The sequence below is a fragment of the Melanerpes formicivorus genome, unplaced genomic scaffold (assembly GCF_026170545.1).
Source record: "Melanerpes formicivorus ecotype bairdi unplaced genomic scaffold, bMelFor1.0.p_v2 SCAF_2, whole genome shotgun sequence".
In the NCBI taxonomy this organism is placed as follows: domain Eukaryota; kingdom Metazoa; phylum Chordata; class Aves; order Piciformes; family Picidae; genus Melanerpes; species Melanerpes formicivorus.
The window spans coordinates 10,372,291-10,389,349 of NW_027142354.1; the positions used below are offsets into that span (position 1 = coordinate 10,372,291).

Genomic DNA, 17,059 nt, shown 5'->3' on the forward strand with positions numbered 1-17,059 from the left:
CCATTGGGGGTGGTCTGTGACTTCCTCAGATGGCTGGTAGGAGCACAAGCTCTCTGGTGGGTGGATAGGAAGCATGTTGCAAACCAGGTTTTTATGTAATTGTGTGTGAGCAGATAGAATGGTACAGCACAGTGCTGGTCTACATATGCAATCATTTAATTTAAACTAATTGCTTTGGGCCTCACAACTTCTCTGTGCCATAGCTAGCTAACTAAATAGTTGTCCTGTTATAGTGGATCCTGGCAGCAACTCCTTGTAAAACATATAGCTCAGATGCCTAAGGAGAGGAATAAACACAGCCTTACGTAGCCAGCTCCCAGGGGCCACGCCTTTCCTACTTTCCTACTTACCTACTCTGTCAAAGAAATGGCTTCTATTATTGTGCCTTATGGGTTAGTTTGGAACAGCACCAGCTACTTCTTTAAGCACTTAAGATTTACAGATAAGACATGCATACCAGGCTTATCTTTATGAGTTTAGGCCATGAGTTTTCATGTTAAGATTCTCCAGGCGAGAGTAAGAGTTTGCTGAAACCAAAACACTTTATGGAAATGACCTCTTCACTTTAAAATATTTGACATGGAATTAATTTGAGAAGCATTCTGAAATTTAAATGGTGGTCTCCTAGCAACACTTTAAGCTTTTCCTATTGTCTTGATACAGAATACAGAATGCAAATTATTACTTTCCCAAGTTCTGCTTTACAAGTTGTTTTGTCTGTCTGTTGGAAATCAAATCAGAACAGAAATTAATTTCCAAGTATCACAATCCACCTAAGTTCCTTTTTTCATTATGTGTTCTGCTTATTTCTTGTCCTGCAGGGTTGTTAAAATATTGAGACCTTTAAAATAGGTTATTTACTGAAAAAAAAAAGGGATTGTAATGGCCACACATCAGCTCCTGACCCAATTACATGCCTCTGTGTTTATTCAAGACTGTGACAGTCAGCTCATGCACTTTAATCCAGGATCATTTCTCAGAGTAGCACACTGGAGGATAGGTTTTTAGGCTCACAGTTTCATGTGAGTGCTCATTCCACACTTTCCTGGGCCTTTGCAAACCTAGGGAACACTGATTTCCAAGGTAATCCCTTGACACTTAGCAGTTCTTAATACTTGTAAAATATTCTGTATACACAGAGATCTCTGTGGAAAATAGTATGTGTTGCCCACATCCCTCTAAACAAATAAAACCCAGTAGTCCTACCAGTCTTTCCAGTAAATATGATCCCATCCTGCAAAGATGAACCCATGAGGAATATAATTCACAGAAGCATTTGTATTTATTAATTATATTATACAATGCATGATGCTTACAATACATCCTTATGTACTCATGTTGCTTATAGTTATATTCTGTTAGATATGACTGTATGCTTTCTGCTACAGTACTTATTATAAACTATAAATATAATTATAATTTTATTTATTATCAATAATAATAATAATAATAATAATAATAATAATAATAATAATAATAATAATAATAAAAAACAACCAGGTTGGAAGAGACCTTCAAGATCATCACGTCCAACCCATCAACCAATCCAACCCACCTAAACAACTAAATCATGGCAATAAACTAACAATATAACAATATAAACTATAAAATGTAGCCTAATTAAATTTAGATACTCAAAAATCCTAATAAAAAGCACCTTTGGATTATTCCAATGACTCCCACATAATTTAAATATGATTTTATAGAGGTAAGAATTGAGGGCATTGGGGTTTTGCCTGGAGTTTCTAGATGTTGAGTTCAATAGCTGCAGCAGATTGGTGCCATACCTTTGGATGCCCAGAAACCCCAGACTGCTTAAAGGTCTGCTTACTGTACCAGCACAGCCCAGCACCATGGATGCATCAGACCTCTCTTACAAATACTCTGCACATGCATAGCAATATCAGCACATTTGTGGTCAGTAGGAACTGCACATATAAACTGCTGTACCCATGTAGTGGCACTGACATATCCCAGGTGCTGTGAACTCGTTGCACATAGATTTCACTATTGCTATAGAATTACATAGAATAAACCAGGTTGGAAGAGACCTTCAAGATCATCGTGTCCAACCCATCAACTAATCCAACCCACCTAAACAACTAAACCATGGCACCAAGCACCCCATCAAGTCTCCTCCTGAACACCTCCAATGACGGCGACTCCACCACCTCCCCAGGCAGCCCATTCCAATGGGCAATCACTCTCTCTGTATAGAACTTCTTCCTAACATCCAAGCTAAACCTCCCCTGGTGCAGCCTGAGACTGTGTCCTCTTGTTCTGGTACTGGGTGCCTGGGAGAAAAGACCAACATCCGCCTGTCTACAACCTCCCTTCAGGTAGTTGTAGAGAGTGATAAGGTCACCCCTGAGTCTCCTCTTCTCCAGGCTAAGCAATCCCAGCTCCCTCAGTCTTTCCTCATAGGGCTTGTGTTCCAAACCCCTCACCAATTTCGTTGCCCTTCACTGGACTTGTTCCAGCAAGTCAACATCCTTCCTAAACTGAGGCACCCAGAACTGGACACAAGACTCGAGGTGTGGCCTAACCAGTGCAGTGTACAGGGGCAGAATGACCTCCGTGCTCCTGCTGGCCACACTGTTCTTGATGCAGGCATCATGTAGACAACTGTTAGAGGAATCACATTCAGAAACTCATCTTCCCTGGTTTTGGCAGACACATCCTCCACATTTGATTAGACTTTATTCTGCTTATGAATATTGTCTCCCACATTCATTATAAAATCTGTACAGCCTCACCTACTGACATCAAAAAGTCTTTTCAGGGTGCTGTTCCATATTGCCAGTAACCATCACTGCTCTGCATTGTGGGACCAGTACCGCTGCTCTCTTGGCTGTTGTGTACCTTTTGGTTTCCATTGATACATGTGCTTGGTTCATTCTTTATTGATAAGTGCTCAGTGAGCTAAGCAACTTGTGTGTGTGTGTGTGCAAGCTTTCTTGCTAACACAAGGGTGTTTTCATTTCTATAGCACTCGCCACAACAATTACCCTGAATGATCTGTTGCTACACTGTCTTATTTATGTATTCTAGGTTCAAAAGTCCTTAGGTGCAGGATGTAAAGGTCAGGTGAACACTTAAGAATCCTTGTCAAGGAATTGTCTGAAAGATTACTCACTGGTTACATCAATACAATGTGAAAATACAAAATCCCAGTGGAAGGTGGCAGCTGTTTCCTACATCCATGAGATTTTAACATCAATCATCCCATTCAGGTCAATTAGCCTTCTCTGGCACCCAGTCATGCACATATTTGATTGCTTATAACTTCTCCTGAGATGAAAGCTAAGCACACTTGGCTTCTTTCAAAATGCCCGTATTTCTTGAGGGTTGGGCTAGACCTAGTGACCCTGCAGCCTGAAGCTCACTGGAGTGATTCAGTGGAGTTCAATGAGCACAGATTTAGGCTGCAGTTGAATACAGACTGGTAGGTAAACAAGACTAAAATGTTTTTAATGTAAATAAAATAAAATAAAAAGGACAATATACAAACCTTCCAATGATCTTCAAAGCATTTAGCAAAATCTAAAAGGAACAAGAATATCCTCCCCAATTGTGTATTTAAAATTACAAGTGATTACAGGAGAGGGAAAAAAAGACCCCAACCAACAAAAATTAAATAACCCATGTAAGCTGGAGAAGAGGAGGCTCAGGGGAGACCTTACTGCTGTCCACAACTACCTGAAGGGAGGTTGTAGCCAGGAGGGGGTTGGTCTGTTCTCCCAGGCAACCAGCACCAGAACAAGAGGACACAGTCTCAAGCTGCACCAGGAGTTTAGACTCGAGGTGAGGAGAAAGTTCTTCACCGAGAGAGTCATTCGCTATTGGAATGTGCTGCCCAGGGAGGTGGTGGAGTCACCATCCCTGGAGGTGTTCAAGAGGAGACTGGACGTGGCATAGTCTCAGGCTGTGCCAGGGGAGGTTCAGGCTGGAGGTCAGGAGGAAGTTTTACACAGATTGCCCATTGGAATGGGCTGCCCGGGGAGGTGGTGGAGTTGCCATCGCTGGAGGTGTTCAGGAGGAGACTTGACAGGGTGCTTGGTTGCATGGGTTAGTTGATTAGGTGGTGTTGGATGATAGGTTGGACGTGATGATCTTGAAGGTCTCTTCCAACCTGGTCTATTCTATTCTATTCTATTCTATTCTATTCTATTCTATTCTATTCTATTCTATTCTATTCTACACCATGGTTGAGTATTCATGAGGTCTTGGGTGACAGGTTGGACTCTACGATCTTTGAGGTCTTTTCCAACCTTATTGATTCTATGATTCTATATTTCTAAGCTGCCAGAATCCAAGGTGGTGTGTTTTAAAACTAAGATATTTAAGGAGAAGGTCATCTGTTGAAATCAGGAGAGTGGTGAACCTGCCTTTTTGGAAATCAAAAGCCACAGGCTGGTTTAAAGCAGCAGTGCCTTACAGAAGACAATCTCTCTGTAAAAACAGAGAGAGAAAAGTTGTTCAAGATACAGACTGCCACTAGCGCTGGGCTGTTTGAAGGTCATGCATAACCTGGAGGATCAAGATTGAAAGGTTTCTAATGAGAGAATTGTAGCCTTCCACTGAAATTAGGAGATCCATCTTTTCTCACTATTTGAAGTTCTCAAACAGCAGAAGAAAGGTATGTGACACAGTTTTGATAAAAAAGAGAATACACTTCCCATGCCTGAGACACCATGTAACAGTTTAGGTACCTTCCCCTCAAGTTGTGATGCATTTAAGAGGTTTTGGCTTAGCAACAATATTTCTATGCCTGGCACTTCCAATGAAAGAACACAAATGTGTTTTGCAGTGTATACTCAAGCTTATTTGCCTGGAAAATGAAGTTGTTGCCTCCTGGATATGATCCTTAACTCCATTTTATTAACCCAACATTTCATGGATACTGATTTTCACTGGTTTTTTAAGGGAAAGAATGACTATTTGTTTAAGTTTATGAAATGAATCCATGAACCACAAACACCAAGTTTCAACAACCATCAGTTACAATAGGTTTAATGAAGCCACCACAGTGCAATGCCACATACATCAGTATCACTTGAGAGCAATCAATGACTATATGCAATAGCTTTCTCCTGAACATCTTAATTGTGTAACATGCTGGTTATGCCTCTACCCTACCCAGTACATTCAGAGACAAGTTTATTTTACATTTGTGCTTTTTTGACAAGTTACAACAGTGCTTACTAAAAAACCAGAAACATACCAAAGACTTAAGTTGTGCTGCACCTTATCACCACACCATCCCCCCTCTTTTTAGGAAGGGCCTCCATTTTCTTAAGTCTTTTCTTCTTCTCAGCTTTAGCAGTGCAAGGATTTTCCAGACTTGGGATTCTTTGCTATGTTTTGAATTCACCAGAAAAGTAGGTGCTATCATTACTCATGATACAGGTAAGTCTACAGAGATTCCCTGCCAGGCAGTACTGTACAGGAAAGGAAACAAACAAAAAAACAACCAACCAAACAAAAAAAATCCAAAACCCCATACCAAACAAGAAAACCACAACTAAACAACAAAACCCAAACATATTTGCCACAGGATTCTATTCTTCAGCAAGAAGTACAGTCGATTGCATACACCACAACTGAGCTTGTAACAGTTAAGTCTGCAGATGTTTACATTCTGTAAAGTTATAAAATACAGGCCTGGAAGAGACCTGGATCACATGCAATGTATCAGATTACTCAATTAGAAAAGCTGTTACAAAACAGAAAGCTATACAATATATAATACAAGAACTATTTGGCATTGAAAAAGCTTAGTTCTAGATTACTTGAGTGTTACAGAATGCTGGTTAATGCTTTGCAAGTCCTATTTTGCACATGTGCATGAATACATGTAGCCACATACTTACCCTCTCTATGTACTGGGTTCATAAGAGTAAGAAATTAAGTCTCCAGCTGCTTTATAAAATGCAGCATTTGCTTGCCCATCAGAAATCTGTCTCCCCTAGAGCCACTTGCCCCATTACTGGAAGAGGATATCCACAAAAGAGCCTCTTCCATCTTCCCCAGGTGAAGAAATCTCTGAGAAAATTTAAGACTGTAATTACACCTGCTGTAAACTGCTGCAGGTCCATGACCAACAGACACAGCTCTGCCTCACTGGGCTATTTATTTGGAATTGCTGGCTCCAGAAATACAAGCTCAATTACTCCCTGAGACAGGTATCTGTGTGAAGTTCACATACACAAATTGCTCACAGAGCTGCTTTTCTATTTCACCTGCTACCCTTAATGACTCACAAAGCATCCCCAAGTTTATTAAACTCTGGAGTACCTACAGCATTCCTTAGAAACTCTTGTAAGTTTTTAATACCTGTGCTAAGATTTCCCTCCAAAGCAGAGGTGATACTGATAACACTGCAGTGACAAAGAAACTCTGCTGCTACTCAAAGATATTTTCTAAATCCCTCAAATACCATGTAAAAATCTATGTAGTTCAGCACCTGAAAGCTTATTGGTTTTCTCTGGGACAGTGTATATTAAATTATATGTAGTTCCACCACAAGTCCTGCAGTGGCCACAAAAATACCAGTAAGGTTTAGACTAGCCACTGTTGTACAAACCAGCTCCAGGCTTTAGATGACATCTCCATCCAAAAGCATCAACTGCTGGAAAATAAAGATAAGTTTTGTTCTCCCTTTGATTCAAATACCTAATAACAATAGTCCAAGGACAGGAATAAGAAGAGATCCTCATGCAGCAAGTGACCACAATAGTCTTTAGGGAAGTTCCTTCCTTGGGACTGACTTTGGCGGAACAAAAAGCATTTTTTGGGAGCTTGTTTTCCCTAGTTCCATTTAAGGCAATTTTACCAGAGGTGAAAACAATAATTTACAGGTCCCTCTAATGGGTTGCTCAAAATTCTGCCTCTTCCTTTCCACACCTGAAACACTACATCTTTATTCATAAGCAAATGTTTGAATAAAATATGGATGACTCAGGTAGCTGGAAGAGAGCAGCAAGTATGCCACCCAAACAGAATTGACCCAAGAATACATAAACAATACCTCAGGTAAAAGCTATTTGCTGAAAGATGTGATATTTTTACTCATTTATTACCAGGACTATCAAGAAATAATTTGGAGAAATATGGTCAATTTTCTTTGGTCTCCTACAAAGGCACCAAATTTACATCATAAATGCTCCTCTGTTGTTTTGACAGTTGACTGTGGATTTAGTCTTTCAATTTAAATATGGTGCTCTCTCTGGGGAGGAGTAGTAATATGTAGGCTTGATGTTTCCCAGGACTTCATCTTCCCAGTTGGGGAGGCAGCAGAAGAAGAAAGCACAACCTATTACGACAACAGTGCTGGCCCAACCAAAGCCATAAGCCCAGCTGAACATATTATCTCCTGTCAGTGGTATTTCTTCTGTGAATTTTACTGGGTAGATGACCAGGCCAATGATCTGGAAAGCAGCTAGAGAAAGAAAGAAAGAAAACCAGTAGTATATGGAAATCAATGTATTACATTTCCCACTAATAAAAGGTACTGGAGATAACTGTGTACACTTTTAAGATAGGTAAGGATTAGCTTCAGTTCTACACTCAAATCTGCATTCTTGCAGAGCTATGTGACTTCTAGCCAAGGCAGATTCCCATGCCTATCTGACTGCAACAGCTACAGCTGACATTCCCAAGTTGCTAAGGCAAATACCTGCATGCTGTGACCAGCTCTGTGGCACTGTGATCCCTGCAGAGCCAGTTAACTCCCACTTGTACCGTAGCCCAGTCACTCCTCCTCCCCTCAGGAAGGTAACAAGATTCCAGAACTCTCAGCTCCTAAGTCTTAGCATGCTTTTGGGAAAGTGCTAACTGACAAAGGTCACTGGAGCTTCATTAACTCTTATCTTCTCAGAGCGTAAATCAACCTTCCCTTGTTCCCTATGAAAATGCGTCACAAATCAGACAAAGACAGCTTATTTCATTAAGGAGGCTCCATCCAGCACATTTTTGTGCTGACACCTTTTTTAGATCTAAAGTAACCTTGTATTTGTGCCCAGCCTTACCAACAACAAAGAGCAAGCCTCCAATTCCTCGCACAAAGTTGAAGCGGAGTATCTCAATTGAGAATGCAATGACTGCAAGGGCAAAACAGATGACCAGGATCACAAAGCCAACGAGGTATGTGGCAGCTGCTGCTCTCCCCCATCCTTGAAGAGAAAACAAGAAAGACATTATACACAGCAGTGTGCTGAACTAAGTCATTGCAGGTTTCCTTTAATCATTTGTTGTTGAAATCCTTTACTGTAAGAAGAGTGCCTTATGCCAAAGCAATACTGGATGCCTCCAAAACACATAGCTTCAGAGCAGAGACACCACCATTGGTGTCACAGCACAGGACTCCCTGACTGCTAACTTGTCCTGGTGAAAAGAGGGATATAGTACAGCATGGTTATAGAGGTAACACCTCCATACTCTATAAGAGACTCACATCTGAGCAGACAGGGCATGCAACCACCAAGAATGTACTTTATTGTTACCACTTCTGTTCAACATGCAAGTTTCCAAAGCCACTTCCATGCATGGGCAAGTATGAGAGCAGATGAGGGTTGCTACCACCGGAGATGACTGCTGTGAAATAATAGTGCTGTCGGCATACAGCTCCTTACCTGCTTGTTGATAACAAGACTAATGCATGCAGAGGAAAATTAGCACAACCAAAAAGAAATAGATTTGGAATAGCTGAAGTGAGTGATGGCAAGAGGAAAGATTTTGAAGATAAGCATCTATTCATAGCTGAAAAAAAAAATTAGAAACAACTAAAATGTATCAGGTGGAGGAGAACACAGAATCTGAGGTAAAGTGGATAAGGACTCTTAGAATTAATAGAATAGAATAGAATAGAATAGAATAGAATAGAATAGAATAGAATAGACCAGACCAGGTTGGAAGAGACCTTCAAGATCATCGCGTCCAACCCATCAACCAATCCAACCCACCTAAACAACTAACCCACGGCACCAAGCACCCCATCAAGTCTCCTCCTGAACACCTCCAATGATGGCGACTCCACCACCTCCCCGGGCAGCCCATTCCAATGGGCAATCACTCTCTCTGTGTAGAACTTCTTCCTAACATCCAGCCTAAACCTCCCCTGGCGCAGCCTGAGACTGTGTCCTCTTGTTCTGGTGCTGGCTGCCTGGGAGAAGAGACCAACATCCGCCTGTCTACAACCTCCCTTCAGGCAGTTGTAGAGAGCAATAAGGTCACCCGTGACATTACTTTGACATCTGGTGGGCTGGAGTGGTGCATATTCCTGGGCTCAAGCAACTGCAGGCTGGAGAGGCTCAGGCACAAAGCAAATGGCCTTACAGAAGCAAAACAGCACCAGCAACCAGAATTCCCCTACCACAGACCAGAGCAAAGGCAAAAAAACCTCCCAGAAAAACAGCAGCAATTCCACTTTTGCATAAGAGGGGCTTGTGAAAAGGCTCTCATTAAGGCCACAGCCTGTCCTCTTTAAAAAACAAGGAAGATTTCAGGTGAGCCCAATGCAAACAAAGACAAGCAAAGGTGTTCCTGCCCTGGAGGAACCTGCCCACATAGGCTAAACCATATGGGAGAGGGCTTTGTTTTCCAGTCAGCTGTCATCACAGTTCACATCCCACATCTGCATAACATGGGTTGCTACTTTCACGCATCCAGACAGAGGCAGGGTCAGATCCCAAGCTCCCTCTAATGTAATAAAGGGAGCAGCAAGATCTAGGTCAGAATGGTTTCCAAACAAAATTTCTTTCATCTGAGTTATCTGAGTTATCTGTTCCCACACAGCTGAAGCAACTAAGGAGACATCCTATTTTCAATGCAGCCTCCATTCTTTCTGTGCAAGAACTAAGAGGAAAAGGACAGTGAGGCAGAGAAACTTTACCTAAAGAGTTAAAATCCTCCATCTTAACTCACTCCACTAGTAGTGTAAATGGGGAAAACCTAGTAATATGACAGAGAGGATGCAGTAAAAACATCTCAGACACCTCTCCTATATACATCACTTTTCTCTCTGAAAGCAAAGCATTGTTATACATACTACTATTTTCATTAAGTCAGCCTGAACTGGTTTCTTTCCCCCTTATTACAACACCAAAAGTGAAAAACAACAGCTATCTGTCAGCCAGATCTCAGCACACTACCACTGCCACCTGACGAGTCATGCCAACATAAAAAGGATAAGAAAAAGGGGCTTCTTTCTCCTCTCCCTTCTTTGAGCTACTCAAGACAGCAAAAACTTTTCAGATTAGTTCTCCATCAGCTATTTTTGCATGTTTCATACCCCTTCCCTAAAAAAAATGTGCTGCAGGGTGACAAAGGAAGTAGGACACCTGATGAGCATCTAGAAATTAAGGCTACATCAGTGGTCTGATAGAATCTTTCCATACAAATTATTCTCTGACCTACCTAACATAGGTACTGGATATTGTCTCCACCATGGGATTTATCTAGGGATAACTACTATAAAGAGATATTTAACCACTGTACACAGCCAGTCCAGGTAAAGTGACTCAGACTAAATAACCTAAGAATACTACTTATTGTTATTTACTCTATTAAAAACAAGCACACATGAAGAAGGAACACGTAGCTATCAAAGCACATTCCCTTTCAGATGTATTATATTCCCACAGTGTGGGAAGCCAAGCTGATTTTAACTGCCTGATAACTTTCAGGTTCGACACCTTGAAGTTTGGTGCAACATAAATGCAATTGGAGGACACATGAGATAGAAAATCCCCTTTGCTCTCTCTGCTATTTCTGTATCCACTGTGCTTAATTTACAAGTGTGACAAGCTTCTGGATACAGGTCAGACCAGCTCGGCTCACAGTGTTTTATTTTCTTGTCTCTGGTGATATGAAAATGATGACACATAGCTGTAGGAGTTGTCTTGTCAGGAAGATTAATATCAAGCCAAGTTTTGTTTCAGGTCTTCAGAAACAGGGTGGTAATAAGGCACAACCATTTTGAAATGCAGTAAGTTTTGTGCTCGTGTGACAGAGCTTGATGCTGGTGACTCCATCCATATCTTTCTCTCCTCTCTTCTCCAATGGTAGTTATTGGCAGATAGATACTGACAAAGCCCGAGTCATATGTGCTGGCCTGAGTGCTGCATGGGTCTGCTCCGGGCTGGACAAGACAGTAGCCATCAAAAGGCCAGCCTGCCACATGAGTCACAGGAAAAGCAACAAAAAGCTCTGGACTTGTATAGGTACACATAATCTAAGCAAAATCTCAAAAAAAAGTAAGACCAGAAGTCTTTTCGTAAGTGACTGACGGAAGAGTTTGGGTTGGGAGACTGCACCCTTACAAGCATGGAAAGGAGCATGCAGCCCTGACATGCTCTCTTCCTACGTAAACCATTGTGATGCTCATCAACACATAAAGCTTTCAGCAGTGGAGCTGCTGCAGGGCTCTGACTGAAGCTGGATTTTCTCCATGCAGGATCCCCCTCATTCTCATAGCCATCAAATCAGGCTTTCACAGCTACTTTTCCTCCCAGAGCCTCCTGATTGCTGACTGAGGCCTCAAAAGCACCCAGCTCTCCTGTCTCCTTTTGCAAGATCCTCTCATTCACTGTTTGCTGCCTAAGAGCCAGACAGAGCTGTTCACACACATAGACAGATGAACTTAAGTTTCTAGCTGGTTTGTTCTCAGAAGTTCCTTGTAGTCACAAGAAAGAGAAGGAAGGAGAGGGAGGGAGAAGGAAGGAGAAGGGAGGGAGAAGGAAGGAGAGGGAGGGAGAAGGAAGGAGAGGGAGGGAGAAGGAAGGAGAGGGAGGGAGAAGGAAGGAGAGGGAGGGAGAAGGAAGGAGAGGGAGGGAGAAGGAAGGAGAGGGAGGGAGAAGGAAGGAGAGGGAGGGAGAAGGAAGGAGAGGGAGGGAGAAGGAAGGAGAGGGAGGGAGAAGGAAGGAGAGGGAGGGAGAAGGAAGGAGAGGGAGGGAGAAGGAAGGAGAGGGAGGGAGAAGGAAGGAGAGGGAGGGAGAAGGAAGGAGAGGGAGGGAGAAGGAAGGAGAGGGAGGGAGAAGGAAGGAGAGGGAGGGAGAAGGAAGGAGAGGGAGGGAGAAGGAAGGAGAGGGAGGGAGAAGGAAGGAGAGGGAGGGAGAAGGAAGGAGAGGGAGGGAGAAGGAAGGAGAGGGAGGGAGAAGGAAGGAGAGGGAGGGAGAAGGAAGGAGAGGGAGGGAGAAGGAAGGAGAGGGAGGGAGAAGGAAGGAGAGGGAGGGAGAAGGAAGGAGAGGGAGGGAGAAGGAAGGAGAGGGAGGGAGAGAATCCCTGCATTTGCAAAGGGACTCAGAATAGGCATAAACATGATGTCTGTTTATGAAATCAAACAACAACATCACAACAATTTGGAGCTACATAAACAGAAGAGCAGAAAAGAAGAAGAAGAACAGTTGGAGGTATCATCATTTCCCAGGTCAGCTTCCCAGGTCTCCATCTAATCAGCAGAAAAGCACTGATCAATTAGGTGGTGTTTAAAGAACATCTAAAAGAAAAAAAAAAAAAACACAAAAAAAACCCCAAACAAAACCAACATTTGGGCATTGAAGGTCTATAATTATTAGGAAGGACTAAGACTTTTATTACAAAGCTTGATTAATGATGACTATGGAAAGAAACTAAGCTGCAAATGTTATCATGCAAATAGCTAGGAGGAGTCAGGATTATTTAAGAGTTGATGAGAACCAGCAAGATGATGAAATTCAAAAAAGGGCAAGAGAGCCTAAGTGTTAGGTGTATTTCCTGATTTTATTCAGCCACACCTCAGCCTCACCAGTGAGGAGACAGAAGCTATACAGGGTAGGGTATTTAAGGCTCGAAAAGGCTTTGGGCAACCTGGTCTAGTCATGGATGTCCCTGCTGACTGCAGCGGGGAGTTGGACTTAGATGACCTTCAGAGGTCCCTTCCAACCCAGACCATTCTATGATTCTATGTTTAAACCTAGATTTCCCTTTAGAAATGAATAAAAGGACAGGGAAAACTGCCTACCAGGAGGATGGACTGCTACAGAGTTTGAAGCTATAAGCCTTTCTCATCTTTATTCACTTACTTACAAAAGCAGAAGCTAGTTTGTCAGTTTGCTAAAGACTGGAATCTTAAGACAGAAGTTTTTCCCATGACTTGCATCGATGAGGCATGTTTTCACTCTGTAGTTAATGTTTTTCTGCATATAAATGCTAGTAGTATTTTTTCCTTGGCCTTGAAAGACCATTACATGGAATGCCAAAAAATACTTGCTTTTGTTGAGGAAACAGAGGAATGGTGGACTGCAAGCAAGAGAATGCTGCTGTTAGTATTTTCTTGCTCACACAATGTGCAAAATTCTATGGTAGCATGACTGGTGAAGGGAAGCTATGTGCATACCCACAGTGAGCATAGCACAGGTCAGAATCAAAGGTTAGCTGCCAGGGCTGGCTGGGATTTAATACTGGGAATATGGTTTGGCTTTAGGAGTGCAGGAAAACTAGTTGCTATACTACCAAACATTAAATAAAAGCCCAGTAGTACAAACTTCCCTTCAGCTACTTGGTTCTGCCAGGAGCTCAGGAGAGGCAGAATCCTACTTTTAACATCTCTGTGTTGCTCACTGTGCAAGTGTACCTCCCTGGGGTGCCAGAAAAGTCCACTGGGAAGGACACCAACCTCACCTACTCACTGGGATCTTTTATTGGAGAGGTGCAGTAAATGGGATTTTCTGGGTGTATTCAGGGACACCAACTGCCATACCTCTGCCACTAGCATTTTCCAAGTGCCTGCACTCAGCTGACACAATAAGCTAAGTTAGCCTCTAGTACATCTTGGCATCAAGAATCAGATAGAAGCATGCCTGAAAAGAGGTATACTGGAAAAAATAAGTGTACATGTAACATTCCTTATTTATTTACCTGCCTCCTCAGTGAAGTCAACACATGTACTCAGCTCCACCAATAATATGTGGTATCAAAGTCCACGCTCCTTGGGACACAGGTGCAGTGACATATGATTCACAAAGGCTGGGCTCCTACTTTAATGTTCCAACTTTTGGGGGTTTTCTTCCTTTTTTTTTCCCTCCCCCCCCCTTCCCCCCAGTAAGGATCCAGGTGAATGCTTCCCTTACCAACTGGCTCTTAGGAGTACAAGAAAATTCGTTTCTATGTGATCACCTTTATGGCACACATACACACCCATCTTTTAGTGACAATTCAGAGCAAAGTCACAGGGAGCAGTGGACACAATCACCCACAAAGATTGCTCCTAAACTTACAGCCTCATGATTGTAAAGACAACCTCTCTCTCCAAGTAACCACATTGCAAACAATCCTTGCCAGATCTGATGGCTTACTGATACGGTTTAAACATACAGTAATCAGTGTAATCCTGCAATGGTCCAGGCTAGGTCATCTTGAGTCACATTATAGTGCAGTACAGCAGCTCTGCATTTTGATAATACACAGACACTGCCAGTCAGGTATTTCCCAGACACAAACCAGCTCTAATGGTCACCACGTCCCTACCAAATGACATCCTACTCTTCTTTTTCCTTTTCCACTTCTTCCTCTCATGGTATTTGCAAATGTGCCTCCAGAAGCAATGCAGTTAAGGAGACACTCTAATTTACCACTTTTTCTTTCTCTGTTCCTGCCCCTCTCCCCCCCACTTAAAACAAGTGAGCTGGCTGTTATTTCTTTTCATCTTAATACAGATGCAGCTCAATTAAGAAACTGTCTCAGGAAGCCTTCTTTTAATGGGGATCCCACATGAAGTTTTCATTTCATCAGGAGGAGAGGCACAGGATGCTTAGCGTGTAAGTATTTATTGTATGCAAAACACAAGTTATGCATCTCAATTACCTTTTATTTTCCTGCAGCAGTGCTGTAAATGCCTGCTAGGCATTTTTTTCCCTTTGTAAATGCCCTCACCTATTTTGAGCCTAATTGAATTAGCATAGGAAAAAAAGGAAGCAAAATAAATAAAACCTGAACTCATACATTACATCCTGTCTCTAGACATAAATGGTATTTGAGTAGACAGGGGCACTGATGTCGTGAAAATGAAAAGAGGCAAAGTCAAGCTGGTATAAATAAACCAAGGATTTAAATAAGGTTTGGTTTAAATAAGTGGAATCAAGGATATTCTTCCTCTCTGACAGTTTAACTAGAAAAAAACAGCAGAAAGTTGCTCAGGGCTGACTCAACACACACACCCATCAGTACTCGGGACATGAGGAGCAGTGTCATTACAGGACAAAGCAAATTTCAGCAGCTCTACTGCATTAACAGTTCTTCCCTATGCAATGCAAATGTCAGCAACCTCACACTACCTTTATTCTCTGTCTAACATGGCAGGCAGACAGATATTTTTGTCAAACTAGTCAGATTTCTTCCACCTACAGTAAAAATTGCAGTCATCACCTGGCTGAGAAACGAAGCCACTGCTCTTGCAATATCTTCAGGATTTAGCTTACACAGGAGTGTCGCAATGAAAAGCCTCTGGAAGTCAGCCCATCGTGTTCGGGTGGCAAGGGATCTGCATAAGGAAGCAGCCCCAACTCTCAGCTGAAACACACCCTTCCAGCCTCCCAGTCCCCAAAGTACCCTCATCCAGAATCTTAAGGCGGATCTGCTTATTCGTCCAGAAATACTTTGTTTGAGGGAGAACCAGATGTAATCAGACACACATATTCTAGAAGGCAAAAATAAATCCAACCAAAACAAAACAGAAAATGGGAGTGTGCAGTAAGAATGTTATGCCAGATACAGAAGCAGCTCAGCAAGTTAAAACAGAGGCACAATTATCCCTTGATTTTGGCCCCAGCGCAGCAGAGAAGTACACAGAGGAAGCAGCATGTTTTTTTCTGCCTGTAAACCCATATCAGGCCATTTTAAACTGCAGCTCAGGAAGCATCCCAATAGCCACAGGTTGGGTCAGATTAAGGTGCTGTCTTCCTCCAGAGGGCTGGGGAAGTAAAGACCATTTTACTCTTGTCCAGGTGTGGTTCTGCATAGGACACCCTGTATGAAGGTCTTCATGCTCGCTGTACAAGACCACCGGCACTGGGAGGGGTAGCTGGATGGTGCCAGGTGAGGCTGCTGGGACTGCAGCCTGCAGGTCCTTGAGAGAAAGCAAACTGAAGAAGGGACTTGTGGCTATTGGGCTCTCCGACCTTGGCTGAAAAGTAACTTCTAATAAAAAAACCAAAATGCCAACGCTTTGGCTTAGAGTTGTACCCATAGAAAAGATTGCTCAGAAGAAGCCTAGACCAGTATTTCTTTACTGGTTTAACCCCTGAAACTGTGTCGGTACTGGTTCTGCGAGAGAAAGTCCACCCCAGAAAGCATCCGCTCCACAACGCCGGTGGGGAGAACGCTCATGGCGTTAGCACCCACTGCATTCGCTGATCTCCAGCCACCGCCGCGGGTCCGTCGGAAGGCTTCTCGCTTACCATACTCCATGAGGGATTGGCAGCTCCAGTTGAGGTCCTCCTCGCCCCGCGTGCAGCTCTCCCACAGCGACGCTTGCTGCACGTAGGGCTCCGACTCAGACTCCAGCCAGCCCCTGCCCGCCAGGGCGATGATGCCCATGATGATGGCCAGCCCCAGTAGCAGGGGCAGGAGCCACCGGCACCTCCAGCAGGCCAGGCCGCACACCACCATCCTGCCCGGCCGGCGGGGCACCCAGTGAGCCCGGGCGTCGCGAGTGGCTGGGCTGGAGCGCGGTGTGCCAGGGACACTCCGCCGGGACGGGACGCTGCGTGTGTGTCGGTCCGAGCGAGTTTTTAAGGCGCCGGAGGAGGAGGCAGTCCCACCCACATTCCTCTGACTAAGCCTGGCGGCGGCCCCGACCGGTGGGGCCGGCGGAGAGGAGAGGAGGGAACGCGGGGCTGGGCCCCGCTCCTCGCCCTGCCCCGGCTCTTACCAGCCCTCCGAAGCCGTGGGCCCTTCTCTAGTTCTCCTCGCACTCAGCCTTGCACTTAACCCCTTGCTGGCTGCCACAGTCCCGCGTCTGGACCCGATTCTCTGTCGTGGCCCCGCCACCTCAAGACGTTGGGTTCTGGCAAGGCTTCACAGG

At 43.6% G+C, this 17,059-nt stretch overlaps 1 protein-coding gene across 1 annotated transcript; it reads right to left on the bottom strand.

The window, feature by feature from the left end:
- Nucleotides 1–4,997: 4,997 nt before the first annotated feature.
- Nucleotides 4,998–16,752, bottom strand: LOC137447185 (p53 apoptosis effector related to PMP-22-like). The gene is made up of 3 exons (XM_068150464.1): nucleotides 16,434–16,752; nucleotides 8,031–8,174; nucleotides 4,998–7,441 (listed from the first exon to the last, which is right to left on the bottom strand). Exons 1-3 carry the CDS (start codon nucleotides 16,642–16,644, stop codon nucleotides 7,206–7,208), a joined length of 591 nt encoding a protein of 196 aa, XP_068006565.1. The 5' UTR covers nucleotides 16,645–16,752; the 3' UTR covers nucleotides 4,998–7,205.
- Nucleotides 16,753–17,059: the final 307 nt, after the last annotated feature.

Coding starts and splice junctions, on each gene's coding strand:
- LOC137447185 (XM_068150464.1), bottom strand. CDS start 16,644: ATGGTGGTGTGCGGCCTGGCCTGCTGGAGGTGCCGGTGGCTCCTGCCC. Junction 8,175..16,433: donor CCAATCCCTCATGGAGTATG/GTAAGCGAGAAG, acceptor TTTCTCTTCAAG/GATGGGGGAGAGCAGCAGCT. Junction 7,442..8,030: donor AGGCTTGCTCTTTGTTGTTG/GTAAGGCTGGGC, acceptor TTCTTTCTCTAG/CTGCTTTCCAGATCATTGGC.